This window comes from Spizellomyces punctatus (assembly GCF_000182565.1).
Source record: "Spizellomyces punctatus DAOM BR117 chromosome Unknown supercont1.1, whole genome shotgun sequence".
NCBI lineage: Eukaryota > Fungi > Chytridiomycota > Chytridiomycetes > Spizellomycetales > Spizellomycetaceae > Spizellomyces > Spizellomyces punctatus.
The window spans coordinates 1,709,914-1,731,911 of NW_015971537.1; the positions used below are offsets into that span (position 1 = coordinate 1,709,914).

The 21,998-nt window shown below is 47.3% G+C and overlaps 10 protein-coding genes across 11 annotated transcripts; 5 read left to right on the forward strand and 5 right to left on the reverse strand.

Moving 5' to 3' along the window:
• The first annotated feature begins 822 nt into the window (after positions 1-822).
• On the forward strand, positions 823-5,444 carry SPPG_00658 (carbamoyl-phosphate synthase, large subunit). Its single transcript, XM_016748985.1, has 5 exons — positions 823-1,029; positions 1,219-1,784; positions 1,848-2,171; positions 2,233-2,734; positions 2,799-5,444. The coding sequence occupies exons 2-5, from the start codon at positions 1,373-1,375 to the stop codon at positions 5,332-5,334; spliced, it is 3,774 nt and encodes a 1,257-aa protein (XP_016613010.1). The 5' UTR covers positions 823-1,029; positions 1,219-1,372; the 3' UTR covers positions 5,335-5,444.
• A 39-nt stretch (positions 5,445-5,483) lies between these two features.
• SPPG_00659 lies at positions 5,484-8,411 on the reverse strand (the record flags this gene model as incomplete). 2 transcript variants are annotated; one of them, XM_016748987.1, is made up of 13 exons in its annotated part: positions 8,144-8,411; positions 7,826-8,078; positions 7,688-7,730; positions 7,508-7,607; positions 7,318-7,450; positions 7,060-7,243; positions 6,823-7,002; positions 6,589-6,753; positions 6,420-6,528; positions 6,123-6,357; positions 5,969-6,049; positions 5,861-5,893; positions 5,484-5,795 (listed from the first exon to the last, which is right to left on the reverse strand). In XM_016748987.1, the coding sequence occupies exons 1-13, from the start codon at positions 8,356-8,358 to the stop codon at positions 5,484-5,486; spliced, it is 2,043 nt and encodes a 680-aa protein (XP_016613012.1). In that variant the 5' UTR covers positions 8,359-8,411. The 2 variants fall into 2 exon arrangements, with proteins under 2 accessions (XP_016613012.1, XP_016613011.1); XM_016748986.1 differs by having other exon boundaries at positions 7,672-7,730.
• Positions 8,412-9,276: 865 nt separating this feature from the next.
• Positions 9,277-10,542, forward strand: SPPG_00660 (small COPII coat GTPase). Its single transcript, XM_016748988.1, has 4 exons — positions 9,277-9,541; positions 9,692-9,811; positions 9,884-10,053; positions 10,118-10,542. The coding sequence occupies exons 1-4, from the start codon at positions 9,499-9,501 to the stop codon at positions 10,355-10,357; spliced, it is 573 nt and encodes a 190-aa protein (XP_016613013.1). The 5' UTR covers positions 9,277-9,498; the 3' UTR covers positions 10,358-10,542.
• Positions 10,543-10,644: 102 nt separating this feature from the next.
• SPPG_00661 (proteasome regulatory particle lid subunit RPN12) lies at positions 10,645-11,821 on the reverse strand (the record flags this gene model as incomplete). Its single annotated transcript, XM_016748989.1, has 6 exons — positions 10,645-10,779; positions 10,852-10,963; positions 11,032-11,298; positions 11,357-11,459; positions 11,526-11,598; positions 11,714-11,821. 6 exons carry the CDS (start codon positions 11,819-11,821, stop codon positions 10,645-10,647), a joined length of 798 nt encoding a protein of 265 aa, XP_016613014.1.
• Positions 11,822-12,344: 523 nt separating this feature from the next.
• On the reverse strand, positions 12,345-13,371 carry SPPG_00662 (MIP family channel protein; the record flags this gene model as incomplete). Its single annotated transcript, XM_016748990.1, has 3 exons — positions 12,345-12,938; positions 13,005-13,170; positions 13,250-13,371. The coding sequence occupies 3 exons, from the start codon at positions 13,369-13,371 to the stop codon at positions 12,345-12,347; spliced, it is 882 nt and encodes a 293-aa protein (XP_016613015.1).
• A 481-nt stretch (positions 13,372-13,852) lies between these two features.
• On the forward strand, positions 13,853-14,476 carry SPPG_08864 (uncharacterized protein). Its single transcript, XM_016757007.1, has one exon. The coding sequence runs from the start codon at positions 14,055-14,057 to the stop codon at positions 14,364-14,366; it is 312 nt and encodes a 103-aa protein (XP_016613016.1). The 5' UTR covers positions 13,853-14,054; the 3' UTR covers positions 14,367-14,476.
• Positions 14,477-14,486: 10 nt separating this feature from the next.
• Positions 14,487-15,998, forward strand: SPPG_00663 (mRNA (guanine-N7)-methyltransferase). The gene is made up of 3 exons (XM_016748991.1): positions 14,487-15,387; positions 15,447-15,604; positions 15,677-15,998. Exons 1-3 carry the CDS (start codon positions 14,606-14,608, stop codon positions 15,712-15,714), a joined length of 978 nt encoding a protein of 325 aa, XP_016613017.1. The 5' UTR covers positions 14,487-14,605; the 3' UTR covers positions 15,715-15,998.
• Positions 15,397-16,316, reverse strand: SPPG_08865 (uncharacterized protein). The gene is made up of 5 exons (XM_016757008.1): positions 16,209-16,316; positions 16,059-16,142; positions 15,952-15,996; positions 15,851-15,886; positions 15,397-15,790 (listed from the first exon to the last, which is right to left on the reverse strand). Exons 1-5 carry the CDS (start codon positions 16,248-16,250, stop codon positions 15,725-15,727), a joined length of 273 nt encoding a protein of 90 aa, XP_016613018.1. The 5' UTR covers positions 16,251-16,316; the 3' UTR covers positions 15,397-15,724.
• Positions 16,317-16,441: 125 nt separating this feature from the next.
• Positions 16,442-19,110, forward strand: SPPG_00664 (DNA polymerase epsilon noncatalytic subunit). Its single transcript, XM_016748992.1, has 13 exons — positions 16,442-16,644; positions 16,721-16,964; positions 17,037-17,181; positions 17,240-17,374; positions 17,440-17,567; positions 17,628-17,685; positions 17,752-17,832; positions 17,898-18,033; positions 18,106-18,298; positions 18,362-18,476; positions 18,535-18,645; positions 18,717-18,850; positions 18,922-19,110. The coding sequence occupies exons 1-13, from the start codon at positions 16,479-16,481 to the stop codon at positions 18,932-18,934; spliced, it is 1,659 nt and encodes a 552-aa protein (XP_016613019.1). The 5' UTR covers positions 16,442-16,478; the 3' UTR covers positions 18,935-19,110.
• On the reverse strand, positions 19,058-21,873 carry SPPG_00665 (uncharacterized protein). The gene has a single exon (XM_016748993.1). It carries the CDS (start codon positions 21,699-21,701, stop codon positions 19,230-19,232), a length of 2,472 nt encoding a protein of 823 aa, XP_016613020.1. The 5' UTR covers positions 21,702-21,873; the 3' UTR covers positions 19,058-19,229.
• Between the last annotated feature and the right edge of the window lie 125 nt (positions 21,874-21,998).

Consider the following 21,998-nt stretch of genomic DNA (forward strand, 5'->3'; position numbering starts at 1 on the left):
AATGCAAGATGCCTCGATTTTGGCAAATGAACTATGCACAAAAGATGCTTGCTCCATCATGATGGGTCCAATATGTGTGGCCATGAACGGATTGCAATTATTATCCCTTGTGGCCATCTATGAGAGGAATATTCGCAGTTGCCATCTGCATGACGCTAAATGACTCAATGTAGCCACTCAGTTTTTCTATATAAACCCCCGCTGTTCTTCTTCCCCCCATCTTGTTCTTTACCCTCGACTCTTGAAGCATCTGCCCACGCTCAAGCAACTCTCAAGTCCATCATGAGAATGCCGCTCTGGTGTCGAGGACCTTGCCCTCCCGACAAAAACAGCATAACCCCTTGCAAACGCTGCTACTACTATGCTGCAACGATCGCAGGTATGCATTATCTTTATGATTGTTCCCACGCGTATTACTCAGTCTAAGTCTGACTTTACTAGTATCTGAACATCCTGCGACTAAAGAATTTCGGAATCAAGGGCTTAGTAGGATTTCTCTCGTGTGGTGGGCTTAGTTACCCGGTTAGAACAACCGTAATGTATTGCATGTGCCATTGGGCCTAGTAGTAGTTGGTTGTAAGGAGGGAATTACTTGGCTTTTCCGAACCGGTTGTCGCCGGTTTATTCCCTGGTGTATTGTGTTGTGTGACATTTGTTTTTGCCAATACACTACCCATTCGTCGGATGGTCGGCAATAGGTTCTGTAAGCAATGTGTAAGCGAAAAAAGGCCAGCGGATCACGTGATAGCAAATTCATCATATCACATGACATATGACTCACTCTCCACCTATCACCTTCCAGCGATAATCTGCGAGTCGGTTGCGATGCGCGCCCATCGGGTATAAAAAAGGGCCCCCGGTCGGTTTTCGTTTTTTCTTCCAAACGTTTGTCCATCTGCATCTAGTTGCTTCCCTCCAAGGAAGACAACAAAGTACATTCGTGACTTGTGGTTCTTTAGACAATCGGGTCTATCGGCTACGCAGGAATAGCTTAACAGGCCTGGTCGGCCCGGCTGTATCTCTATTGAGGTAGGTTGGTGTGTGGGAATCTCTGGCAAGTGGTCGCCACACTCCAACCCAAAGTGCAAAGAAATGCATCTGGGGCGCTGCTGGATGCAAATAATATCATGACCCAGACTGGACTACACGTCAGCAATGGGAGATGCGCGAGTATCATCTGATTCCTAATATTGATCTTTCTCTCGATGCATTTCATAGTCCTACCTTTGCATCCCCTTCATGTACTCTCATCACGACGAGAAGGTTTCCAACAACTATATTTCCGAACAAGTTTACAAAAGCCACGGACGTTGAAATCGTTTTCTGTCCATTACGTATCAACATCTACAGATAATTCGCAAGATTTCCCGATATGCCGCTCTTTCGTCAATCAGTAGCTTTAGCTACACGCCACTTTCAGGCTTCCCTTATTATCAACCGCTCTTTACTTCGGGCTTACCAAGCTAGTGCTTCCGCCGCTGCAGCGTCGAAAGCAAACATCTCTCCAAACATATCCAGTGTACCTGCTGTCCCGCTCGATGGTCCGGAAGCGTTCCGTCAGTATGTCCTTGGCGCATTCACAGGGCCACTGAATCCCAAGCAGCGTCAACCATTCCGTCGCAACCAGAGCTCTGATGCCGCTGCCACTGCTGCGTTGGATCCTTGGGAAGATTGGAAGCCTTCACCAAACAGTGCTCTCAAGAAGCCCCCGCCAGCCAAGCGTGTTGTTATCGTTGGTAGTGGTGGTCTCAGCATTGGACAAGCTGGCGAGTTTGATTACTCTGGTAGGTGTCACGCAATCATAACTTAGATGGTGTATGCTCGGTGTTAATTATGTTTTTCTATAGGATCCCAAGCTATCAAGGCGTTGAAGGAAGAGGGTGTCGAAACCATTCTAATTAATCCTAATATTGCTACCATCCAAACTGGCAAGGACCTTGCCGACGTCGTGTACTTTGTACCGTCCAACCCAGAATACATTGAATACGTGATTGAGAAAGAAAAGCCCGACGGTATTCTTTTGGCGTTTGGTGGACAAACGGCGCTTAACTGCGGTGTCGCTCTTGAGCATGCCGGTGTCTTGCGAAAGCACAATGTCAAAGTTTTGGGTACTCCTGTTCGTACCCTCGAGCTCAGCGAGGACCGTGATCTGTTTGCCCAAGCTTTGAAAGGTGAACTATTTTAATCGCTTTTCTCTATCTTGGAACACTTCCTCATATATTCCTGTGGCAGATATCGGCATTCCTGTTGCTCAGTCCACTGCTGTTGAAACTGTGGATGATGCACTCAAGGCCGCTTCCGAGATTGGATACCCCGTCATCGTCCGTGCGGCGTACGCTCTGGGAGGTCTTGGCTCTGGTTTCGCCAACAACGAAGAAGAACTCCGTCAACTCGCCACTTCTTCTCTTTCTCTCTCACCCCAGCTGCTTATCGAACGTTCAATGAAGGGATGGAAAGAGTTGGAGTATGAAGTGGTTCGTGATGCGGAAAACAACTGTATCACCGTTTGCAACATGGAAAACTTCGACCCTCTTGGTACCCACACCGGCGATTCCATTGTTATTGCCCCCAGTCAGACACTGAGCGACGAAGAATACCACATGCTGCGTTCGGCAGCCATCAAGATCATTCGTCACCTCGGTGTGGTTGGAGAATGTAACGTCCAGTACGCTCTCAGCCCTGACAGCCTGGAGTATGCAGTCATTGAAGTCAACGCTCGACTCTCTCGTAGTAGGTCCGTAATCTTGCTGTTTTTACCGATTCTAATTCCATGAGATGGCGCTGACTCTTGCATCTAGTGCACTTGCCTCGAAGGCTACCGGTTATCCTCTCGCGTTCGTTGCAGCCAAGATTGCTCTTGGTGCATCTCTTCCTGACTTGCGGAACTCTGTGACTCGTACTACGACGGCCAACTTTGAACCCTCCTTGGACTATGTTGTCACTAAGATTCCTCGATGGGATTTGAGCAAATTCCAACATGTCTCTAGGAAGATTGGCTCTTCCATGAAGAGTGTCGGAGAAGTCATGGGTATTGGGCGAACGTGGGAAGAATCTCTTCAAAAGGCTGTTCGTATGGTTGACCCTTCATTTGAGGGTTTCCAAGCCTTGGATTTTCCCGATCTTGACAAAGCTTTAGCTGAGCCGACTGACCGTCGTCTGTTCGCGGTCGGAAGCGCCATGCTTAATCACGGTTACTCGGTTGACAAGATCCATGACATTACCAAGATTGACAAGTGGTTCCTCTACAAGCTTGAAAACCTTGTGAAAACTCGTGCTGAACTCTCCAAGTATAGCGGACCAAAGCCTGTGGAAGAAATTTTGGAGAAGGATGCCGAGAACCCCGAAGGCAAACCACCCGTTCCTGTGACTGACTACCAGCTCTCCACCTCTACCATCCCGGCCGACTTGTTGCGTCAAGCCAAGCAAAAAGGTTTCTCTGACAACCAGATTGCAAAGTACACCAAGTCGAGTGAGCTCGCCATTCGTGCCTTGCGTAAGAACTATGGCATTATCCCCCGCGTGAAGAGGATTGATACTTTGGCGGCGGAATTCCCTGCTGACACAAATTATCTTTACATGACTTACAATGGTACAAGTGATGATGTTGAATTCAATGACAAGGGTATCATGGTACTTGGGTCTGGTGTCTACCGTATTGGATCTAGTGTCGAGTTCGACTGGTGCGGAGTATCTTGCATCCATTCGCTTCGTTCATTGGGTCACCGTACCGTGATGGTCAACTACAACCCTGAGACGGTGTCAACGGACTTTGACGAGTGTGACCGTTTGTATTTTGAAGAACTCAGCTTTGAACGAGTTATGGATATCTACGAACGGGAGAACGCCAGTGGATGTGTTGTCAGTGTCGGTGGTCAACTTCCCCAAAACATTGCTTTGAAGCTCTGGAACCGTGGAGTGAACGTCCTTGGTACCAGCCCTGTTGATGTCGATCGTGCCGAGGACCGTGAGAAATTCTCTAGAATTTTGGATGACATTGGCGTGGATCAACCGGAATGGAAGGAGCTCAACAGTGTTGACGAAGCCCTTGCTTTTGCGGAACGCGTCACCTATCCCGTCCTTGTCCGTCCATCCTACGTACTTTCTGGTGCTGCCATGAATGTGGCGCACAGTCCTGCCGATCTTCAAACTTACTTGTCGCTTGCCACGGACGTGTCTCCGGAGCACCCCATCGTGATTACAAAGTTTATCGAAGGTGCTCAGGAGCTCGATGTTGACGCAGTGGCTTCCGAGGGGAAGCTTTTGGTGTATGCCTTGTCTCAGCACATTGAGAATGCAGGTGTCCACTCTGGTGATGCAACCTTGGTCTTGCCTCCCACGTATGAGGGAGAGCAGGCCGAGACCGATGCTTCGAAGAAGGATATTGGTCTTCGTGGTCTTACTCCCGAAATTGTCGCGGATTGCAAGGTCATTGCCGAAAAGGTTGCCAAGGCATTCAAGATTACCGGTCCTTACAACATGCAGATTATCCTTCGTCGTCCTCCACCTGGTGTGGAGGGCAAGCACGAGCTCAAGGTCATCGAATGTAACCTTCGTGCGTCCCGATCTTTCCCTTTCGTTTCCAAGGTTCTGGACACCAACTTCATTGACATTGCTACCCGCGCATTGGTCAAGTCTCCCACTTTGTCGTCCGCTGTCCCCTCGGTCGATCCCATGTCAGTTAAGCGCGATTACAAGGCTGTCAAGGTTCCCATTTTCAGTTGGACTCGGTTGGCTGGCGCCGACCCCATGCTGGGTGTTGAGATGGCCAGTACTGGTGAAGTTGCTTGCTTTGGAAAGAACGTGAAAGAGGCATACTTCACTTCCATGTATGCGAACCACAACAACTTCAAGAAGCTTCCTATGCCGGAAGGAAGTAGTATTGTCATTAGCGTCGACAACTTGACCAACCCAAGTGAAGCCGCTTATATTGCGCAAAAGTTTATCAACTCTGGTTACAAAATCCTTGCCGACACGGAGCTGACCCAGTCTGTCCTCAAATCCAACGGTGGCATCGATGCTCCTCTCTTTGTCGAAGGCGGAGAACGCGCTCTGATTGACACCCTTTTGGATCGTCGTATTGCTCGTGCGCTCTACGATTCCCACAAGGTTTCTCTTGTCGTTTCCCTGGCTCGTAATCGTCCCAGGACCACCGACGATGTTCGTTATCAGGTCAGGCGCACGGCTGTCGATTTCGGAGTAGGAATCATGAATGAGATCAAGACATCTGTTGTGTTTGCTGAAGCTGTGGAAGAGTACACAAAGAATGGAAAGGTGAAGAAGGATGCAGTCAAGTCTTGGGGCGCTTGGACTGGTGAGGCTGCTGCTGCCGTTTGAACCTTTTATTGATAAGAGTTTATGGGAATCGTTAGGATATTGTACACTCAATTACATGTAGTAGCAATATTTCTGATAATACAAAACTGTTGTCTTGATTATTGGCTGCATTTCTATTCAAAACCTCTCCAATGTTCTTATTTACAAAATTATCTCACATCATCTGCGGCGGGCGAGTTCCATCCGGATCCCCCTCTCGAACCCGTCCTACTGGTCCTAGCACTCCCTTGCGCCGAAGCCCCAAAATACCGATTTCCTTGCCCACCACCCCCGGGAACAGGACTCACCCAAAATTCACCCGTAGACCCACCCACAAACTGAACCGTTCGATGCGCCAAATCCCCATGCGACCCTGGATCCCCTGGCGTGGCTGGTTGCGGGGGAGCGAGTGTATCCCGGGATTTGTGATCGGATCGGCTTTCTCTCACAGCTCGCAGCTCCCGAAGGAGAGCCTTTCCCCTCTATTTTTCACATCATGAGCAAAAGCCGGCAATTCCACAGATCAAAAACTCAAAAAATCCTTTACCTCGGTATGCGCAATCTCATGTACATACGCCTCCTGATTAAAAAAAAAAAACACACAAGAATCAATACACTTTGCGAGATCGCCAAACCAATTGAATACACGCCATACCGCATCCTCAAAGCGTCCTTTTTCTTTATAAAACTCTGCCAAAAATGTTACAGCATCTTCCCATTCAAAATAGTATTGACTCTGCATGAAATTGACAAAAAAAAAATACGGTTTAAATAGACCAGCTACATGACATGGTACGCATAATACACACCTTATCGATTCCACTCCCGCGACACTCCTCAATCCAACATCTATAATAAAACGCGGCTTGCTCGTCGTCTCGCAACGTGGGCGAAATCTGATACAATTTCGCAATGTACATGAATAAGAGTGGGCTTTTGTCGGTGCAGATGAGGGCGCGTTTAAAGCACATCATGGCTTGGGCGTCTTTTGCGCTGGCTTCAAAGGCTTGGCCCATGGCGGTCCAGGTTTGGGAATGGTAGGGTCTATAAGTATCTCGTCACATTAGTGTGAGAACAAAGACGGAGTGAGTAGGATGAGGGTTTACCTGCAGGCGGCGGCTTTTTGGTAGTAGGGTATGGCGTGATCTGACATGGCTAGCATGTCAAAGGCTTTTGCGACGCCGTACCAAGTTCGAAAGTCGTGAGGTGCCACATCTAGTCAACATGCACATTAATACACACAAGTTCAAATGTCCATTACGTCAAGGTCCTCACCAGCAGCCCGTTGATATGTCTCTAATGCTGCATTCGAATTCTTCAACTCCATGTACTCATCGCCCATCATAATGAGTGCTTCAACATAGTTGGGACGGAGTTTTAGCGCTCGCTGGAAATAATCTAGTGCTCGGAAATGATCGCGCCGAGTGCTAAAGTAGTTGCCTAATAAGAAACGTTATATGAATATGTGGCTAAAGTAAGGTACAAATCATCTTGTGAATCTAAACGCACCAATTGCGATGCATGTTTCGGGTCGATATCGATCCAAAGCAAAGGATTTCTGGGCAAGAACGCTCAGCTTTGTGCTATCTTGGATTGTAAACAGGATATGTGACTGAACATCAACGTATTCCAAAGAAAACGGTTCTTGCTCCCGATAATCCTCAAAATACTCCAACGCCCGCTCGTATTCTGGATTATTACAATCAGTAAATCCCGTAAACCTCTTTCACAGAAGACATCACTTACTTCCTTGATTGTAATACGAAACAGCGTATTGTAGGTCCAAGTACGTGCTATCGGGAAACATGGCCGAAAGGTCCACGCTATTTTGTGAAAACTCTTCTGCTGCCATACCGCGATGCGCCATGAGGTGAACGAGGAAGAGTTTTCGCATGTATCCGGCTGGTAATCGCGGTATCAGAGCTTCCAACTTGAATCAAGCAAACCATTACAGGATGATGTCAGTGGACATTTGGGAAAGATGCTGTAGAAGAAAATGCTCACCTCTTCCTTTGTTTCTACCAAAGTCCCAATTTCCTCCCATGCGCTCCAATTATATGCATACTTTTGGAGGGATTGGACGAGTGCATTCTGAGCTTTTGACTTGAGCTTCATACGCGCATAGATCATTCCGCGTCTAGCATTCGGGGGTGAGCACTATCGCTGCATTGAACCACTGTGCTCAACAACTTACAGATACCAGCAAAAGCTATCCAGGTTCTTTTCATTCTTTTGCAGAGCGATGGCGATATCATGTAGTTGGGCGTTTGTCGTCCGCGTGCCTTCGAGATGCACTGGCAAGTAGAATAAGCGCCTAATCATGCAAGAAGCTCTCGAATGTGTAACGGCTCTGCTTACCGTTGAATATGCTCACCTTCATGTCCCAGATCTTGCTCCGCCCTGCGCTTTTCCCCACTCTGTTCAATAGAACGTCAAGCGTTAGATTGGCTTGAAAACAACAACAGATTGTCATGCATTGCTCAAGAAAATTTTCCCTTCCAGATCTAATTACCATATACTTGGCGTAACACTTTATAAACAGAGCCTTATCACCTTCATAGGCCCGTAGACACCATGCTGCACGATCATACTCTTTCAACTGAAAATGCGCAAGCGCCAGTAGACAAGCATCTTCTTCAGCTTGTGGTACTGTTCGTGGGGTTTCTAGCTGTGGAGATGTGAACGCCGTAGCCATTACATCCCCTGGTGGGACGGACTGGTCAACTGAGTTGGTCGAGGGAATGCTCACGAGCTGCTCCGAAGCCCTAAATGAAAATGACTAAGACAGCCGATCCATGTTAAAGATTTTGGAAGAAATCAATGCACACACCATCTTGCGGCATAATAGAGCCCTCGCTCCTGACATTTTTGTGCCGCATCTCTCAACGCGAGGCGAAGTTGGTAAGAGTCTAATGGGGACGGTGCGGAAGGAACAAGGTTGATCCGAGAGGGAGAAGGAAGGATTTCTCTAGCGGGTGTTAATGAAAATGGATTGGGGGCTCCTGAAGGAGTGCTTGGAAGAGGGGTGGTAGGTGATCGCGCCATGTATGGGTGTTGGATGCCGGGGTGATCTCCAAAAGATCTTGTTAACAGTCCTGAAGACCAGGGGACGCGTAATCACACTTGAAATGTGGTTTCCATCGGTTGCCCTCGCAATGGATTTGACACAGCAGTAAGAACGGAACCATTGAGCGTTTGTGCCAGCAGATATCTTCATAGTCGCAGGCCAGGAAATTTTAGACGGATGCTACTAACACCCAATCTATCGACGAGTGATATGCCGTAGGAGCGCTGTCAACCAACTGGCATGTGCCTCCTAAAAAGTACGATGGAAAAGGGATCTAGCTGGATTATAAGAATCGGGATTTAGGCGGTGGTCGAGAATAGCTGTGCAGCTCAGAAAGGTGTGTTTTTCGGTCGTAAGTACATTAGAAACAGGGCAGCATTTTGATTGTAGCAGCGGACCTTGAAAGCTGCGGATCTGGGGTACCGCTCGCCATCCACGCGTGCAAGATCCTTGAGCAGAGCAATCACAGTGCTTCCCTGTAGAGTAGTGGGCGACCACGTTGATGAAACGTGCTCATCTTACCCTATATACCCATTTATGTTTAAAAACTATGCTTGGAGGGGTCGATGCATCCTGCATGCAGTTTATTTCATTGATCTGTCACAGGATTTTTATTATGATTTGTGAGGTCCATCCCATCACGCTCGTGCACATTCATATCTGTACGTTCTATTGAACAGCTCTGGGCTCCCTGTAAGATGCAATAAACATGCATGTTCCTGCAATGGATCATTGCAATAAACCTTTTGGCCAGCAATGCCATCCAAACTGTTTAGTCGTTGACCATCGCAGGCCAATTGATCGGGATGAACAAAATCAGCGGCACAGTCACCGTAGTTCATGTGACATGGACGCGCCATGTTCGATGGGCCGTTGCCACTCATCAACTCTCTCGTCGTTGGTTGTGGACTTTCTGCTTGCGTTACGTTTTGGACGACTGCCTCCAAGCAAATCATCGCCCAAACGCTTGTCTGCCCGAGCCGTCCTGCCACAGGTCTATTGACAATCTTTTGGAGTCTGTAGAAGCTATTTCTTGCAAACACGACAGCTGCCGCACGTTTTACTTTGCAATACCTTATCTGTTTCCACCTGTTCCATCGCATTCTACGCCGTCAATAATGTTTATAGTAAATTGGTTTTGGAGCTTGCTCTCTGACTGGGGTATGTCTGCACTATACTTTTGACTGTGAATATTCGCGCGAGTTGTACGCATATGAGGATCATCATCATCCATCACGATGATCTTGCCTGGCGGACGGTCGCTGGTGGTGTGCATGATACATGTACTCACCTCCTGATGTCGCTAAATAGGTCTTTTGAACAAAAATGCAAAGATTCTCTTTCTCGGTCTTGACAACGCCGGCAAAACTACGTTGTTGCACATGCTCAAAAACGATCGATTGGCGACATTGACTCCAACCTTACATCCCAGTGAGTAGATGACTCAACGGCGCACCTTCATGTCCTGTGTGAACTACAACTAAATGCTCACACCAAAAATAGCTTCGGAGGAATTGCAGGTTGCCAACATCAAGTTTACAACGTACGATTTGGGTGGACACCAACAGGCGCGTCGTTTATGGAAAGATTACTTTCCAGAAGTTGACGGGATTGTTTACTTGGTGGATTGCGCGGACGTGGAGAGGTTCCCAGAGAGCAAAGCAGAACTAGACGTACGTTATTGTTGGCTGTCCTGAAACTTGTCATGGTCTCACGGTTTGCTCTGCTTGTTTGCAGGCTCTTTTGTCCATTGAGGAGCTCTCCAAAGTCCCTTTCCTCATTCTTGGAAACAAAATTGATGCTCAGGGAGCTGTATCAGAGGATGAGCTAAGACACGCCCTTGGTCTATTCCAAACCACTGGAAAGGGAAAACTGCCTCTTAAAGATATCCGGCCAATTGAGGTGTTCATGTGCTCCATTGTCATGAAGCAGGGATACGGTGACGGTTTCCGTTGGCTTTCATACTACATTCAGTAGAAAACATCTGCAGACAAGCTGTTGTCACTTTGTTGGAAAGCCATGGAGCAGTTTAACCAGAAAGTTGAGCGGCTATGAGCATTGGTAGGAGGATGAAGTGTATGACGCTGGTAGAGACCACATATAGCTTTTTTACGCAAGTATCTGATAATAAGATGGTTCGGGTATAAAATTGCATTCGTCCAGCATAGTCCAACTGGGTTGTTACAGGTCGACAGGCACAAAAATGTGGCAAGGACATACATACGTGGTTTACAATTGCACCAGTTTATTTCCCCGGAGGCAGATTACACAATTCGCTCCAGCTCTCTTGCGTACTCCAATGTCTGACTGATAACCTTGTCTGCAGGAATGTCCAAATGATCCGCATCCGTTACCCCAAAGTAGATCTTCTTATCCTGTGGGTTCACCTTCCAACCTCGCTGAAACACCAGAAACCAGCAAGTAAGTAAACCTCTTGGAGAACGAAACCAAAGAATTTGGAAAATCCGTACCTCAGAAGCGAACGCCGTGACCTCGTCCCCGGATTTGAAATAGAGAAGCGTCGCCGCGTCAGCGATAGGCAAGCTATCGTAGGCCTTTTCGCTGCAGCTAGCAATTTCGTCTCTGTCCGCCACAAAAAAAATAATCAGGACATTGTCAAGTCATGGTATCATTGCACAACCAGGACCTACCTGATGGTTCCCATCAATATATCAATAAAGAAAGCGTATTCCTCTGCAGGCACGTTCGCTCTGGAATGCCACACCTTGTTGTATGATCCCTCCATCAAGCACTGTTCAATCTGAATTGGATGCCGAATGTACACATTTTCTCCCATTTGATCTGTTTCAATGAGTTCGAGTTCTGTGTGAAATTCCGAGATGCGGTTTTGTGCGAGGAGGCGGAGGAGATTCAGCCCAAGGAGGGGATACATCCGGGCGGAAGCTGGGAGGTTTGAGCTGGTGGAGAAGAGTATTAATGGCGTACAGTGTCGACTTTGTAATAGAGGGAACAGACCTGTAGTCATGATAGTATGTCTTTAGTTGGGAGATGTAGCGTTCGAACGATGGGATGTCGCCGACACGGATACTCCATTGAGCGCCAATTTCAAGGACCTCGCCTAGCGGCCAAGAAAAGTCAGCTATACATGACTCGAGTGGAATTTACACAATTGTAAATTACGTACGTGCAAGGAGAAGCTCTTGAGCATCCGGAGCCCGGTCACCAGGCAAAAGGAATGATAGTTCGGTCAAGTAGATCTACAGTGTGCGCAAAAGTATGTCGATGAGAAAAACGGTTCATCTTGACGTATCGTCCTGCTCCAATCGTGCTCCAATTACGAGCGAGATCGGGCTACCAGGACCGCGTGCCCACCTTTAGGTTTGCCAAGTATTGCCCGCATTTCTGTAGGTCTGCCTTTGGTGAGCTGAATTCCTTCTTTAACTGCTCGTAGACAGCGAAAGCTGTGTGCATTTCGAACATCTGGGTTTAGTCAAAGGCTTTCTGGTTTGGTGCCCACCCTGACAAGGCGTGGTGTGCAATTCGCCAACAATGTTCAAGTATACCTTCTTTCAACGTCCCTGTTGTCATGATGAGTGTCGTCGGCAGCTGTTTTCTCGCTGGGTATGCGTCTCAGTTGTGGAAGGAGAGGATCACGATTGCTCGTCAAATGAATGTCAAAAAGTCTGTGGGTCTGACACGCGTCTACGCTTGGTGGAATTGCTAAATAGCAATCAGGATATAACTTCAAACATTTTAGAAGCTACAATTGTGCGCTCTGGCGACTACTACACAGAGGCTAAAAACAAAGGTCTTGCATAGATTTACAGGTCCGCAACTATGACTTTAGTCCGTCCAAACCACCGTCCTTACGGCGCCCTCCAAATGCTCAGCTACATATCCATAGTACATTGAGTTATTGACATTGTAAACAATGGTGTATCGTTCCCTCCGAGTCCCTCGCCATCGTCCTGCTCTCTACTTCCCGCGCAGATCACAAGAATAACTAGTAAATTCCTTCGTCGGAATTTTTGTAGGCCGACAATGCCCGAAAGACGTATCCACCAAACACTCCACCGACAATGGGCCCTACAATTGGAATCCAAAAGTAATGGTTGTATGCTGTAAAGGGTTCTGAGCCCCATCCAGCGATTGCTGTTAGAGTTCGAGGTCCCAAATCACGAGCCGGATTTATGGCGTATCCCGTCTCTGATCCCAAAGCCATGCCGATCGCCATGACAAGCAATGAGACTGCTATTGGTCCATAGCCATCTGGTGCTGCACTGTTGCCGGCTTCGCTACACGCATAGATTCCAATCATCAAAATAGCCGTACCAAGAAATTCAGAGAAGAAGGCCGCAACTGTGGAAAGGTATGGTTGTGGGTATGTTGAAAAGATGCCTGCTGTCGCCTTGGGTCCGAGAGTTTGACGGTCGCCTCCATCGAATGCATCTAGCGCGGCGTGGTAGTTTCCAAAAATGACGGCTGCAGCAAGGAAAGCGCCAAGAATTTGGGCAATCACGTAACCTGGCACTTTGCGCCATGGGAAGCCTTTGTGGATGGCATTGCTGATAGTTACGGCCGGATTCAAATGAGCTCCCTAAATTAGATGATGATCGATATGTCAAACATTCTTGTCATAGTGTGCGATCATGGATAGGCTTACCGAGATGCCTCCGCTTGCATAGATACCAAAGAGTACTCCAAGTCCCCACCCAATGTTGATGGACAGGTATTCCCCGTTCTTATTGTTGTGAAGAACTACCTGGGCAACAACGCCGTTGCCAAAGATGATGAGGATAAATGTACCCAACAATTCTGCTAGTTCCTCGCTGTTGAATGTTGTGAAACATACAAACATTTAGAAAAAAAAAAAAACTTTATATCGATATGGAAGCATGGATTTCATACCGAAATTGATGGCGTATGTATGCAAGGTGGCCAGACTTGTTTTTGTGAGTGACTTTATCCTGGATCTCAGGAGCCATGTCGACAATGGTCTCTTTGCTCTCTTGGGGATCCAAAGTCGACATGATGGTTGCGATAGTTAATCGGGGTCACAAAGAGGTCTTTAATTATTGACGGGAGGTGCAAACTGAGAGCGGTATAAGAATATCAAGAAATTCGGGATGCTATCTTGGCATTTCCGTGGGGCGGCTCAAAAAAAAAGTACATTCTCCTTTTATATGTCCGAGAGCGGACAAAGCGGCATTTGCATCTTTTTTCTCAGTTCCCGCGCGTCAAGAACAGTAGGTGACATATGGATTGACAAATGGAAAAAAAAAAAAAAGGTCTTCCGATGAATTCCCCCATCGATCCGCACAACAACCCCCAGTCACCCAGGGCGACCCAAAAGAACAAACGGGTTTGAAAGTTTTCCACGGCTGCAAAGCACTGGGCCACCCCATCAAGAAACGACATTAGCGAAAAAAAAAGAGTTGCTCTGCATGGAAACAGCTGCTTCATGTCGCGTGGTTTGTATGTCGGTTGAACATTTTATGCCGGTTAACAAGGGAAACAATTTGGGTAGTTTAGACTGCGCAAAGCGCTTCAAGTGGGTCAGCTGGTTGGAAAACTGCATTTGGCAAAAACGCACGGCCACACACACATTTGGCCAAGAAACGATTGACTGTGGATAGCCCCTCCACAGCTGACGAAAAGTTTGGGAATTTGGCAACAGAAAAACGTAGCTGTAAAAGAGCGCAGACTTGTAAAGATGTGGTCACTCGACTGGTATGGGGGTCTCTCCAAACGTCATCTCACAGCCCTTATTATTAGTGGCTGTACGCACGTGACATTTCCCAGTAATTTACATTTACAAGAAAATATAGGTGTAAGAGTATATCCTGTAGTTGCACACACTTGCATTTGTGGGATGGCCACTGTCCAGCGTTCGAGTGGGTTGCCTACCTTGCAGGGCCAATGTAGAAGGGGTTACGCCTGGTTGTTCGTACGCGCATCGCACAGGCAGAGCGTCCTCCCCGGCTCATATCCTGTATCAAGACACAATCGCTTGTTTGATGTCTAGAGAACCTGATGCTTGGAGACTACTTGTATGCCATCGATAGAGATTTATTTTTTTTCGTTTGATTATCAAGATATTCCTGTGGCAGGGGCCTTGAAATGCTGTGGTTACTGGTAGTGTTCAAGGTTTTTAGTTGCCAAAAGGTTTCATGGTTGCTGACGAGATCGTGGCAAAGCAGAAACCACGTGATACTAACCCAAATCTCACAAGCGTTTGCACTTTCTGCTCTAAAGCCTTCTACCATGAAACGAACCCGCGACGACGAGCGCGACGACGAGGTAGCGGTGACTGGCGGTGAGGACGGAGCAAGGAGACCCGCAAAACATCATAAACCTACAGAGGGAGCCGGCACCAATGCACATGTTGTCGCCCAACACTACAATGCTCGACCCGAGGTGGGCCGCGACCGTCGAAAAGACTCGCCAATCCTCCACCTGAAAAACTTTAACAACTGGATCAAATCTATCTTGATCAGTAAATACGCTCATAGAGGGTTCCATGTAATGGACTTTTGTTGTGGAAAAGGAGGAGACTTGCTCAAATGGAGCAAAGCGGGAATACGGCACCTGGTTGGAGTTGACATTGCTGCCGTGTCTATTGAACAAGCACAAGAACGATATACCCAAGGACGAGGAAACAGGTTCCAGGCGACATTTTTTGCAGCGGATTGTTTTGGAGTATCCATCTATGACAAGCTTCCGCCGGGGCATAAATTGGATCTTGTAAGCTGTCAGTTTGCGCTCCACTACTCCTTTGAATCAGAGGCGAAGGCGCGCATCGGACTGGAGAATATCACGAAAAGCCTGAAAACCGGTGGTCATTTTATTGGAACTATCCCGAACGCATATTGGATTGTAAAGAGATTGCGCGCTGCTGATGGGCTGTCGTTTGGGAATTCCATCTTGACGGTTGCCTTTGATCAACGAGATGACTACCCTCGTTTTGGGCACAAATATTGGTTCGAGCTAAAAGATGCTATCGATAACTGTCCTGAGTATCTCTTGCATTTTCCCACATTCGAAAAGTAAGAAAATAGCCGCCGATAATGAGTGTGCCAATAATTATTAACAAAGTACTGTACAGGTTGGCTTTAGAATACGGTTTAGAGCTAGAATATAAGAAACCATTCCATGAAATCTTCCAAGAGGAATCGCAAAATGAGCAGCATCGAAATCTGCTATATAGGATGAATGTTGTAAATGACGAAGGCACAATTTCCGCTGATGAGTGGGAGGTAGCGGGTGGGTACATGCTAGTCCATGCAGTCACTATGCCGAATACGTGTTCTGACGCTGCTTTCACTGGCTATTTAGGTTTGTATATCGCCTTTGCCTTCCGTAAAGTCTCATGAGCGATCGTTCTCATGCTGAAGAATTCGTCTCGGAACTTTCCCTTTTGGATTTGAAATGCTGCCGCATTCTTGCAGTCTACATTGGACCAATGTCAGTGGACTGAAAACTGGACATAAACAAATGCCATTTGTGTACCTCCTGCCGCACTTCTTCCATAGATTTGGGGAGTTTCTGTAGTGCGGAAACCATTGTAAATACGGTAGCTCTCAGTAAAAGAACAAATGATAGAAACGCACAAAGAGCTGCTCTTCGGGCGTTTTGAAAGACTCCACCGTTTGTTGCTGGACAAGTGGCAATATCAGCATAGAAAGCAGAGTTTGCGTGCTATTATCGAAATACGCACATGTTCTCGACTCAACATCTCCTGAAGTTCTGGTCGGTTGAACAAGTACAGTACACCAATGGGGAAGAAGATATATACGCCAAACTTACGGAGACGAAGAGTATTAGTTGGGTACAACCTTGAGAAATCTGTCTCTCGTGCGGAAATTACCTTTAGCATTTCGGTCCTGACAAAGTTCCTCGGTAGAGGCATGGTATGAGTTCGCTTTTCGGAAGGCTCAACAAGAATGAATAAGTTCAAGTTTGCTGGGCAAACTCAAGACGTTGCCGAAACCTCAACGCTGACCATGTTTGATTCGAATGACTGTTGCCATAGCTTCGTGAGCGAAGCCACACTCCACCCACTTCCGTCCACCTCTTCGGACACGATCTGTCTCCGCTCACACGCTTCAAAGGTCAAACTCCAACTTTTCCTACAATAATGTCGTCCTTCAAAACCCAAATATACAGAATCTTGACAAAAAAGCATGGCCTCACACTTAAAACGGAGGCACTCAAGTATCTGGAGGATGTTGTTGCAGAACTCCCAAACGAACAATTGGCCGAAACCTTGGACTACATTGCTTTATCATATACACAACAACAAGGTACTTTGCTGGTCAGCGCAATATATAAAAAGTTATGGACTGAGACCCTAACCTTAATTTCTGTGCATTCAATCAGAAACAAGAAAGCTCCTAGTAGATCGCGCCAGTCTCGAGGAAGTAGTGCAAAACATCTTTCGGAAATCCGCGATAAACCAAGCCTTGGAAAACGCAGTCAGTGCCTCGTCAAATGGAGACTCGGAAGCTGTTGGAGGAATGGTTGGGGAAATCAGCATTGAAGATATTGCCGGGTATCTGCATGTTATAGATGCATTCTCGACTCCGCGGTGGAAGTGGCGACCCGACTCTAAACAATTTACAAGGTTGCTATCGCCATCTTGATTTATGTTTCTGTAACGCTGATCAATATAGTTAACGAAAGAATCATGGAATAGATCTCATGAAAAGCCACGACTGCTGGCGCCACCCGCTGCAAAAGCCGTGGCATTTCGCGATCGCTACGATATACTCAAGCAGCGCGTGCTTCGTAACGATGCCTTCCGCCCGTCTACCTTTACGAGAACGGGTGACCATTTTGAGGTTCGATATTATCCCGCCTCTACGTCGAGAGCATTTAGCTCACCCAATCTGCGAGCAGATCACGTCCATAAAGAATTTGCAGGGACATAAGCCGGGCAGCTACCTTCTTCTTGGGATGTTGACAACGATCGAAGAAGGAAAGTACCATCTTGAGGATCCGGATGGATTGATTGAGATCCACCTAAACGGCAAGGTGAGTGGTGTGATTTAACTTTCACTCCTTTTATGATAGTTACTCATTGTATACCTCTTCGATAGATTGACAAAGGAGTGGGTCTTTTCTGCTTGAATTGCTTTGTTCTTGCCGAAGGGCTTTATACAGAAGATAGAATCTTCAAAGTAAGGACGCTAGGCATGCCACTGCCCGAAACGAGACAAAAATCGCTGTAAGTCCTTGGGCATCGATGCTCAATTACGTGAGAACCGTCTAACCTCATAGCATGTAGGTCCGCGTTTGGACATAACGTAAACTTTTTTGGAGGGCCATCGGCTGGTGACGATCAGGTCTTACGACAGATTTTAGCGTTCTAACATTCCGCATACTGTTGCTCACGTCGACCTTTCCCTCAGATGGTACTGGAAAACATTGAAGTAAATATGACAGATGTGATATTCGTTATAATATCTGATGTCTGGCTTGATCAACCACGGGTATGAGTCGTCCTTCTTTCTTCACATTGCCCTGCCGGCGCGCTGATGTATTGTAACTGCCAAAGGTAGTCATGAAGCTACGACGGCTCTTTGAAGGATTTTCGAGCACTAGTTCTGCACCACCACTGGCCTTTATATTGATTGGAAATTTCATGTCGATACCGTATCTCTATGAGGGCCAACATCACGAGCCATATAAACGTAAGGCAGTTCGATATTTTTTTTTTCCACGAAGGGATCCGCAAATCTTATTCTTTGTGCCACATGATGTAGAGTGCTTCAACACCCTAGCGGATCTCCTATCAGATTTCCGCGATCTGGCTCAAACTTCACGTTTCATCTTTGTACCTGGCCCGCAGGACCCATGGGGCGCAAAAACACTACCGAGACCCAGTATACCAAAATACTACACAGAGCGGATCAGAAGCAAGCTACCGAAAGCCATGTTCATGAGTAATCCGTGCAGGTAGGCATATTTCAGTGATCATGTCAAACCACTGTCCGTTGACTGTTGCATCCCCTGTGACAGAATCAAATATTGTACCCAAGAAATCGTAATCTTCCGTGACGACATTGTTAAACGTATGCGAAGAGGATCGATTGTTCCACCGCGAGAAGACGTGGATGTGTCACTGGAGCGACACGTATGTTGTGACTGCAAAGGTCTAGATTATACATTGACTGACCCATGTTCGACATCAGCTCGTAGCAACATTAATAGATCAAGCGCATTTGTGTCCCCTTCCTCCCGCTGCTCGGCCAACATATTGGGGATATGATCATGCATTGCGACTGTATCCACAACCACATCTGGTATTACTGCTCTATTGTTTACGCAGAAGAGCGTGGAGTGGGATGGTGTCTCATTTTATTTGTTTTGTTAGCTTGTCCTTGCCGACAAACACGAGTCATATTCTGTAGATTATGAAGGATGCAAATGCATCAATCCTGGATCGTTTGGAGGAGCAGAGTTTGAGTTCATGGTGTATCATCCTGCAACAAAGTCGTGTCAAGCGAGGTAAGTCGAAAGCTTTGGGGTTTTACTTGCCATTCATGAGCGTTGGGCTAATAAGAACACTTTACTTGCAGCAAAATTACCTAGACTCTGTTTCTTTTTATTTTTATGTATATATTTAAATTGAGCCAGCTTTCTCTCTTCTCTTCCTCGATTTTGGGCCATCGGGCACATTTTAGCAAACTACGCAATGTAGTCTCTAGAGCAAATGAACGATAGACACTTTTTGAAAAAAAAAAGTTACAAATATATTAAATGACAAGATCTAAACTACGGAACTCTGTACAATATCAATGCAAATTTCGCTGTTCCCTTCTACAAAGCAGAGAAGCCAAAAACGGGACAACTACCTGCCGAACCTTTCCCCCCCGTAAATTGATCGTCACTCATCTTTTATTTCGGGTTGAACGGCTCCTTCCAATGCCTGTTCCAATTTTTTCATAAACGCTCCGCTTTGATTCCCTTGTTTATCCTCTGCATCACTTCCACTTTCCGATGCCGTCCCTGATGCCGTGGCTGACGATCCAACCAATCTAGCTGCAGCTACGCCCTTCCTCCTGGGGCTCAACGCATGACTTCCAATCCATTGCCATACCAAGTGCGACTCTCCCCTCAAATCCATGACCGTTTCCCGCACATTACTATTCTTGAGCACCAATTGATGCACTTTCTCCCAGGTGAGATCGCGAGCTCTTTCGTCAACCAGATGCCACTTGGTGTGTCCCGTCTTTTCATCAAAAACACTCTCCCCTTTTCCTTTACCATGTCGGTCGCTACCGGGAATGACATGCGGAAGTAAATAATCCTTGAGTTGGGCTACGGACAAACCAGGGATAGGGTGGCGGGTTGGGTCAAGTCGATAATTTTCCGCTTCGTCAGATACGGCATCCAAGACATCCTCTACGAGTCTTGCAATCATACGGGCCTCGCGAGCTACCGCTTGACGTTGGTACCAAAACCAAACAAAGAAAATAACTGTAATGCCAAGAGCAGAAAGTGGTAACCAGTAGGCTCTAGAGGTTTCCCAAATCGAACGTTTTAAGCGACACGATACAGACATGATCGGTGGCTGAGTAGAGTAGAGAAGACGTGTTCGCCCAGTTTCGTCCATAATTTCAGCTAGATCCGATGTCGATTGGTCTGGTCCGGACTCACGAATAAGTTGAATAGCCAAGTCCCAGTAGGTTTTCAACTTTTCATCATCCCATTTTTTGCCAATCACATTCCTAAGTTCGTCCCTTGCGACACTGTAAGGCATCCCCAAAATATTTCCAGTAGCGGTAGATCTGAGCGGGTCGGTTATTTGCCGGATGATACCACCGCACTCTGCTGTCCCAATCCACGTTCGGACCACCGTACTTAGAAAGTTGAGAAGAGCTTCAATGTGCTGCTGGCGCTGCACTTCTGCCTTCTGCTTTTTTGTATCTTTCACGCACTTGGGTTCGGCCAGAGGAAAAGGCAAATATTTGCTTGGTATAGCCGTTGTAAGGAGGTTCGGCTCAAGAATATAATCCGGATGGTCACAATCCAAGACAGTCTTGTCAACACACACGCCGCGCGGTGGACATTTTCTGCATATGGGCAGAACCAACCCAAGCGGGTTGTACCCTTCATACGTTCCATTTCGGACAGCAGTTTCATTACCATCACAGTAGCCCATCACATCTCTTGCTTCCCAATACCAATGTCCGAAAGTTGCTGCAGCAAGGAACACGAGGAGAGTAATCAAAAAGGTGCGGTCCGTCTTTGCTGGCATTACTGTAGAAGGACGCTTGAATCTCCTTTCCGGTCGCTTGGTAGATTTCGGCCGAGGCGGTGTGGTCTTTCTTGGAGTTACCGTTGCCCATGTGTCGTCGCCTGTAGCCGATTGTTGTTCCATGCTGTTTCCCTCCGGAATAGCCGACGGCTCTTCGGGCTCAGCTTCTGTAAGTGACACGCTGGGCGTGACTTCCTTTGCTGGTTCGTCTACTTCGGGCTGCTTCTTCTCGATGGGATGGAATAAGAGTTCCTCGCGCTCGCTCGTTGAATCACTTAGGGTGAGCGGTAATGATTGGCGTGCAGCGGCCGCCTTTCTGCGCGAAGCAAGGAGGTCACCTCCAATCGTCTTACGACGATCTCCGGTACGGCTTCGAGCTGAAGGTACTGGGGAGTCAGGCACATCTGAATCCGCCGCTTTAACCGGGGTATGTTGCGACATTTTGAACATGAAGGGTTGCGGAGATGCAGCGGCCTGCTCAGGAAAAGTCGCCACAGAATGCCGAGGCCTGCGTCCAGTGTGAATTTGTGTCGGTTGATCTTCATCATCGGAAATTTCGGTAGGCGCGGCGATGGTAGTACGCCGCTTTTTCAAAACTTTTGTTTTGGCACCTGTCTTGACAGGAGTACCTTTGGGTGGACTTTGGAATGGATTGTCGTCTGAGAACACTTTTCGGTCATCTACATTTGCAGCCGGAGTCGTTGGGAGTTGCTCGTCGCTCCCAGCCCCGTCGCCAGGTTTAAAGGGATCCACCATATCGCTGGAGAGTGTGACTCTCCTCCTGCGTGTCTTGAGGTCTGGTGTAGGTGCAGCGCTCGAAGGCGCAGCGCTGCTCCCTTGACCAGAATCGGCATCAAGAGACCCAGAGCCAAAGTTCTTTGGTGCTTTTCCGTACGATTTCGTCAGCTCCTCCATAAATTTGTTCCGGTTGGGAGTGATGTGCTCTTTGAATAAACCAACGTAAACGTCCTTCTTTGCTCGGGATGTAGGGGTCGTTACTCCGTGCCGGCCTAGTAAGCTCGTCAGCTGCTGGATGGTCTGTTTTGCCGGGTCAAAGTCCGGTTTCAAATGGTCGGGGATGTCTGGTTTATCGGCCATTGTTGCCCTGATTCGGCCGACTGGAAGTGCAAGGGATTTGAATGCAGATGATGTCCCACGTAGGAGAGTTGAAAAGTAAAATGTAGACTAAAACAAGGCTTGCTAGATTATGTTTTCGTAAGATTTCAGCCGGGGCTTGTTGAAGATCACTCACGTTGGAGGAAAAAACCAGACCGAACCTGTCATGTCCGAAAACGCGCAGCTCAGGCAGTTGCGCGCTGATCTGCGTACGTAATTTCAGTCAAATATGGATAAATTACATCTACATTTGGATAAATGAGCTTACGCTCCAACCAA

Bases quoted from the DNA above. Each gene is read 5' to 3' on its own strand.
- SPPG_00663 (XM_016748991.1), top strand. From the start codon at position 14,606: ATGAAACGAACCCGCGACGACGAGCGCGACGACGAGGTAGCGGTGACT. The intron at 15,388-15,446 runs GTAAGAAAATAG...AGTACTGTACAG, and splicing joins CATTTTCCCACATTCGAAAA to GTTGGCTTTAGAATACGGTT. The intron at 15,605-15,676 runs GTGGGTACATGC...CTGGCTATTTAG, and splicing joins TGATGAGTGGGAGGTAGCGG to GTTTGTATATCGCCTTTGCC.
- SPPG_08865 (XM_016757008.1), bottom strand. From the start codon at position 16,250: ATGCCTCTACCGAGGAACTTTGTCAGGACCGAAATGCTAAAG. The intron at 16,143-16,208 runs GTAATTTCCGCA...CGTCTCCGTAAG, and splicing joins TCAGGACCGAAATGCTAAAG to TTTGGCGTATATATCTTCTT. The intron at 15,997-16,058 runs GTGCGTATTTCG...CCACTTGTCCAG, and splicing joins AGATGTTGAGTCGAGAACAT to CAACAAACGGTGGAGTCTTT.
- SPPG_08864 (XM_016757007.1), top strand. From the start codon at position 14,055: ATGTGGTCACTCGACTGGTATGGGGGTCTCTCCAAACGTCATCTCACA.
- SPPG_00664 (XM_016748992.1), top strand. From the start codon at position 16,479: ATGTCGTCCTTCAAAACCCAAATATACAGAATCTTGACAAAAAAGCAT. The intron at 17,182-17,239 runs GTTCGATATTAT...ATCTGCGAGCAG, and splicing joins GAACGGGTGACCATTTTGAG to ATCACGTCCATAAAGAATTT. The intron at 17,833-17,897 runs GTATGAGTCGTC...TAACTGCCAAAG, and splicing joins TCTGGCTTGATCAACCACGG to GTAGTCATGAAGCTACGACG.
- SPPG_00660 (XM_016748988.1), top strand. From the start codon at position 9,499: ATGTTTATAGTAAATTGGTTTTGGAGCTTGCTCTCTGACTGGG. The intron at 9,542-9,691 runs GTATGTCTGCAC...GTCGCTAAATAG, and splicing joins GAGCTTGCTCTCTGACTGGG to GTCTTTTGAACAAAAATGCA. The intron at 10,054-10,117 runs GTACGTTATTGT...GCTTGTTTGCAG, and splicing joins AGAGCAAAGCAGAACTAGAC to GCTCTTTTGTCCATTGAGGA.
- SPPG_00658 (XM_016748985.1), top strand. From the start codon at position 1,373: ATGCCGCTCTTTCGTCAATCAGTAGCTTTAGCTACACGCCACTTTCAG. The intron at 2,172-2,232 runs GTGAACTATTTT...TTCCTGTGGCAG, and splicing joins GTTTGCCCAAGCTTTGAAAG to ATATCGGCATTCCTGTTGCT. The intron at 2,735-2,798 runs GTCCGTAATCTT...TCTTGCATCTAG, and splicing joins GCTCGACTCTCTCGTAGTAG to TGCACTTGCCTCGAAGGCTA.
- SPPG_00665 (XM_016748993.1), bottom strand. From the start codon at position 21,701: ATGGCCGATAAACCAGACATCCCCGACCATTTGAAACCGGACTTTGAC.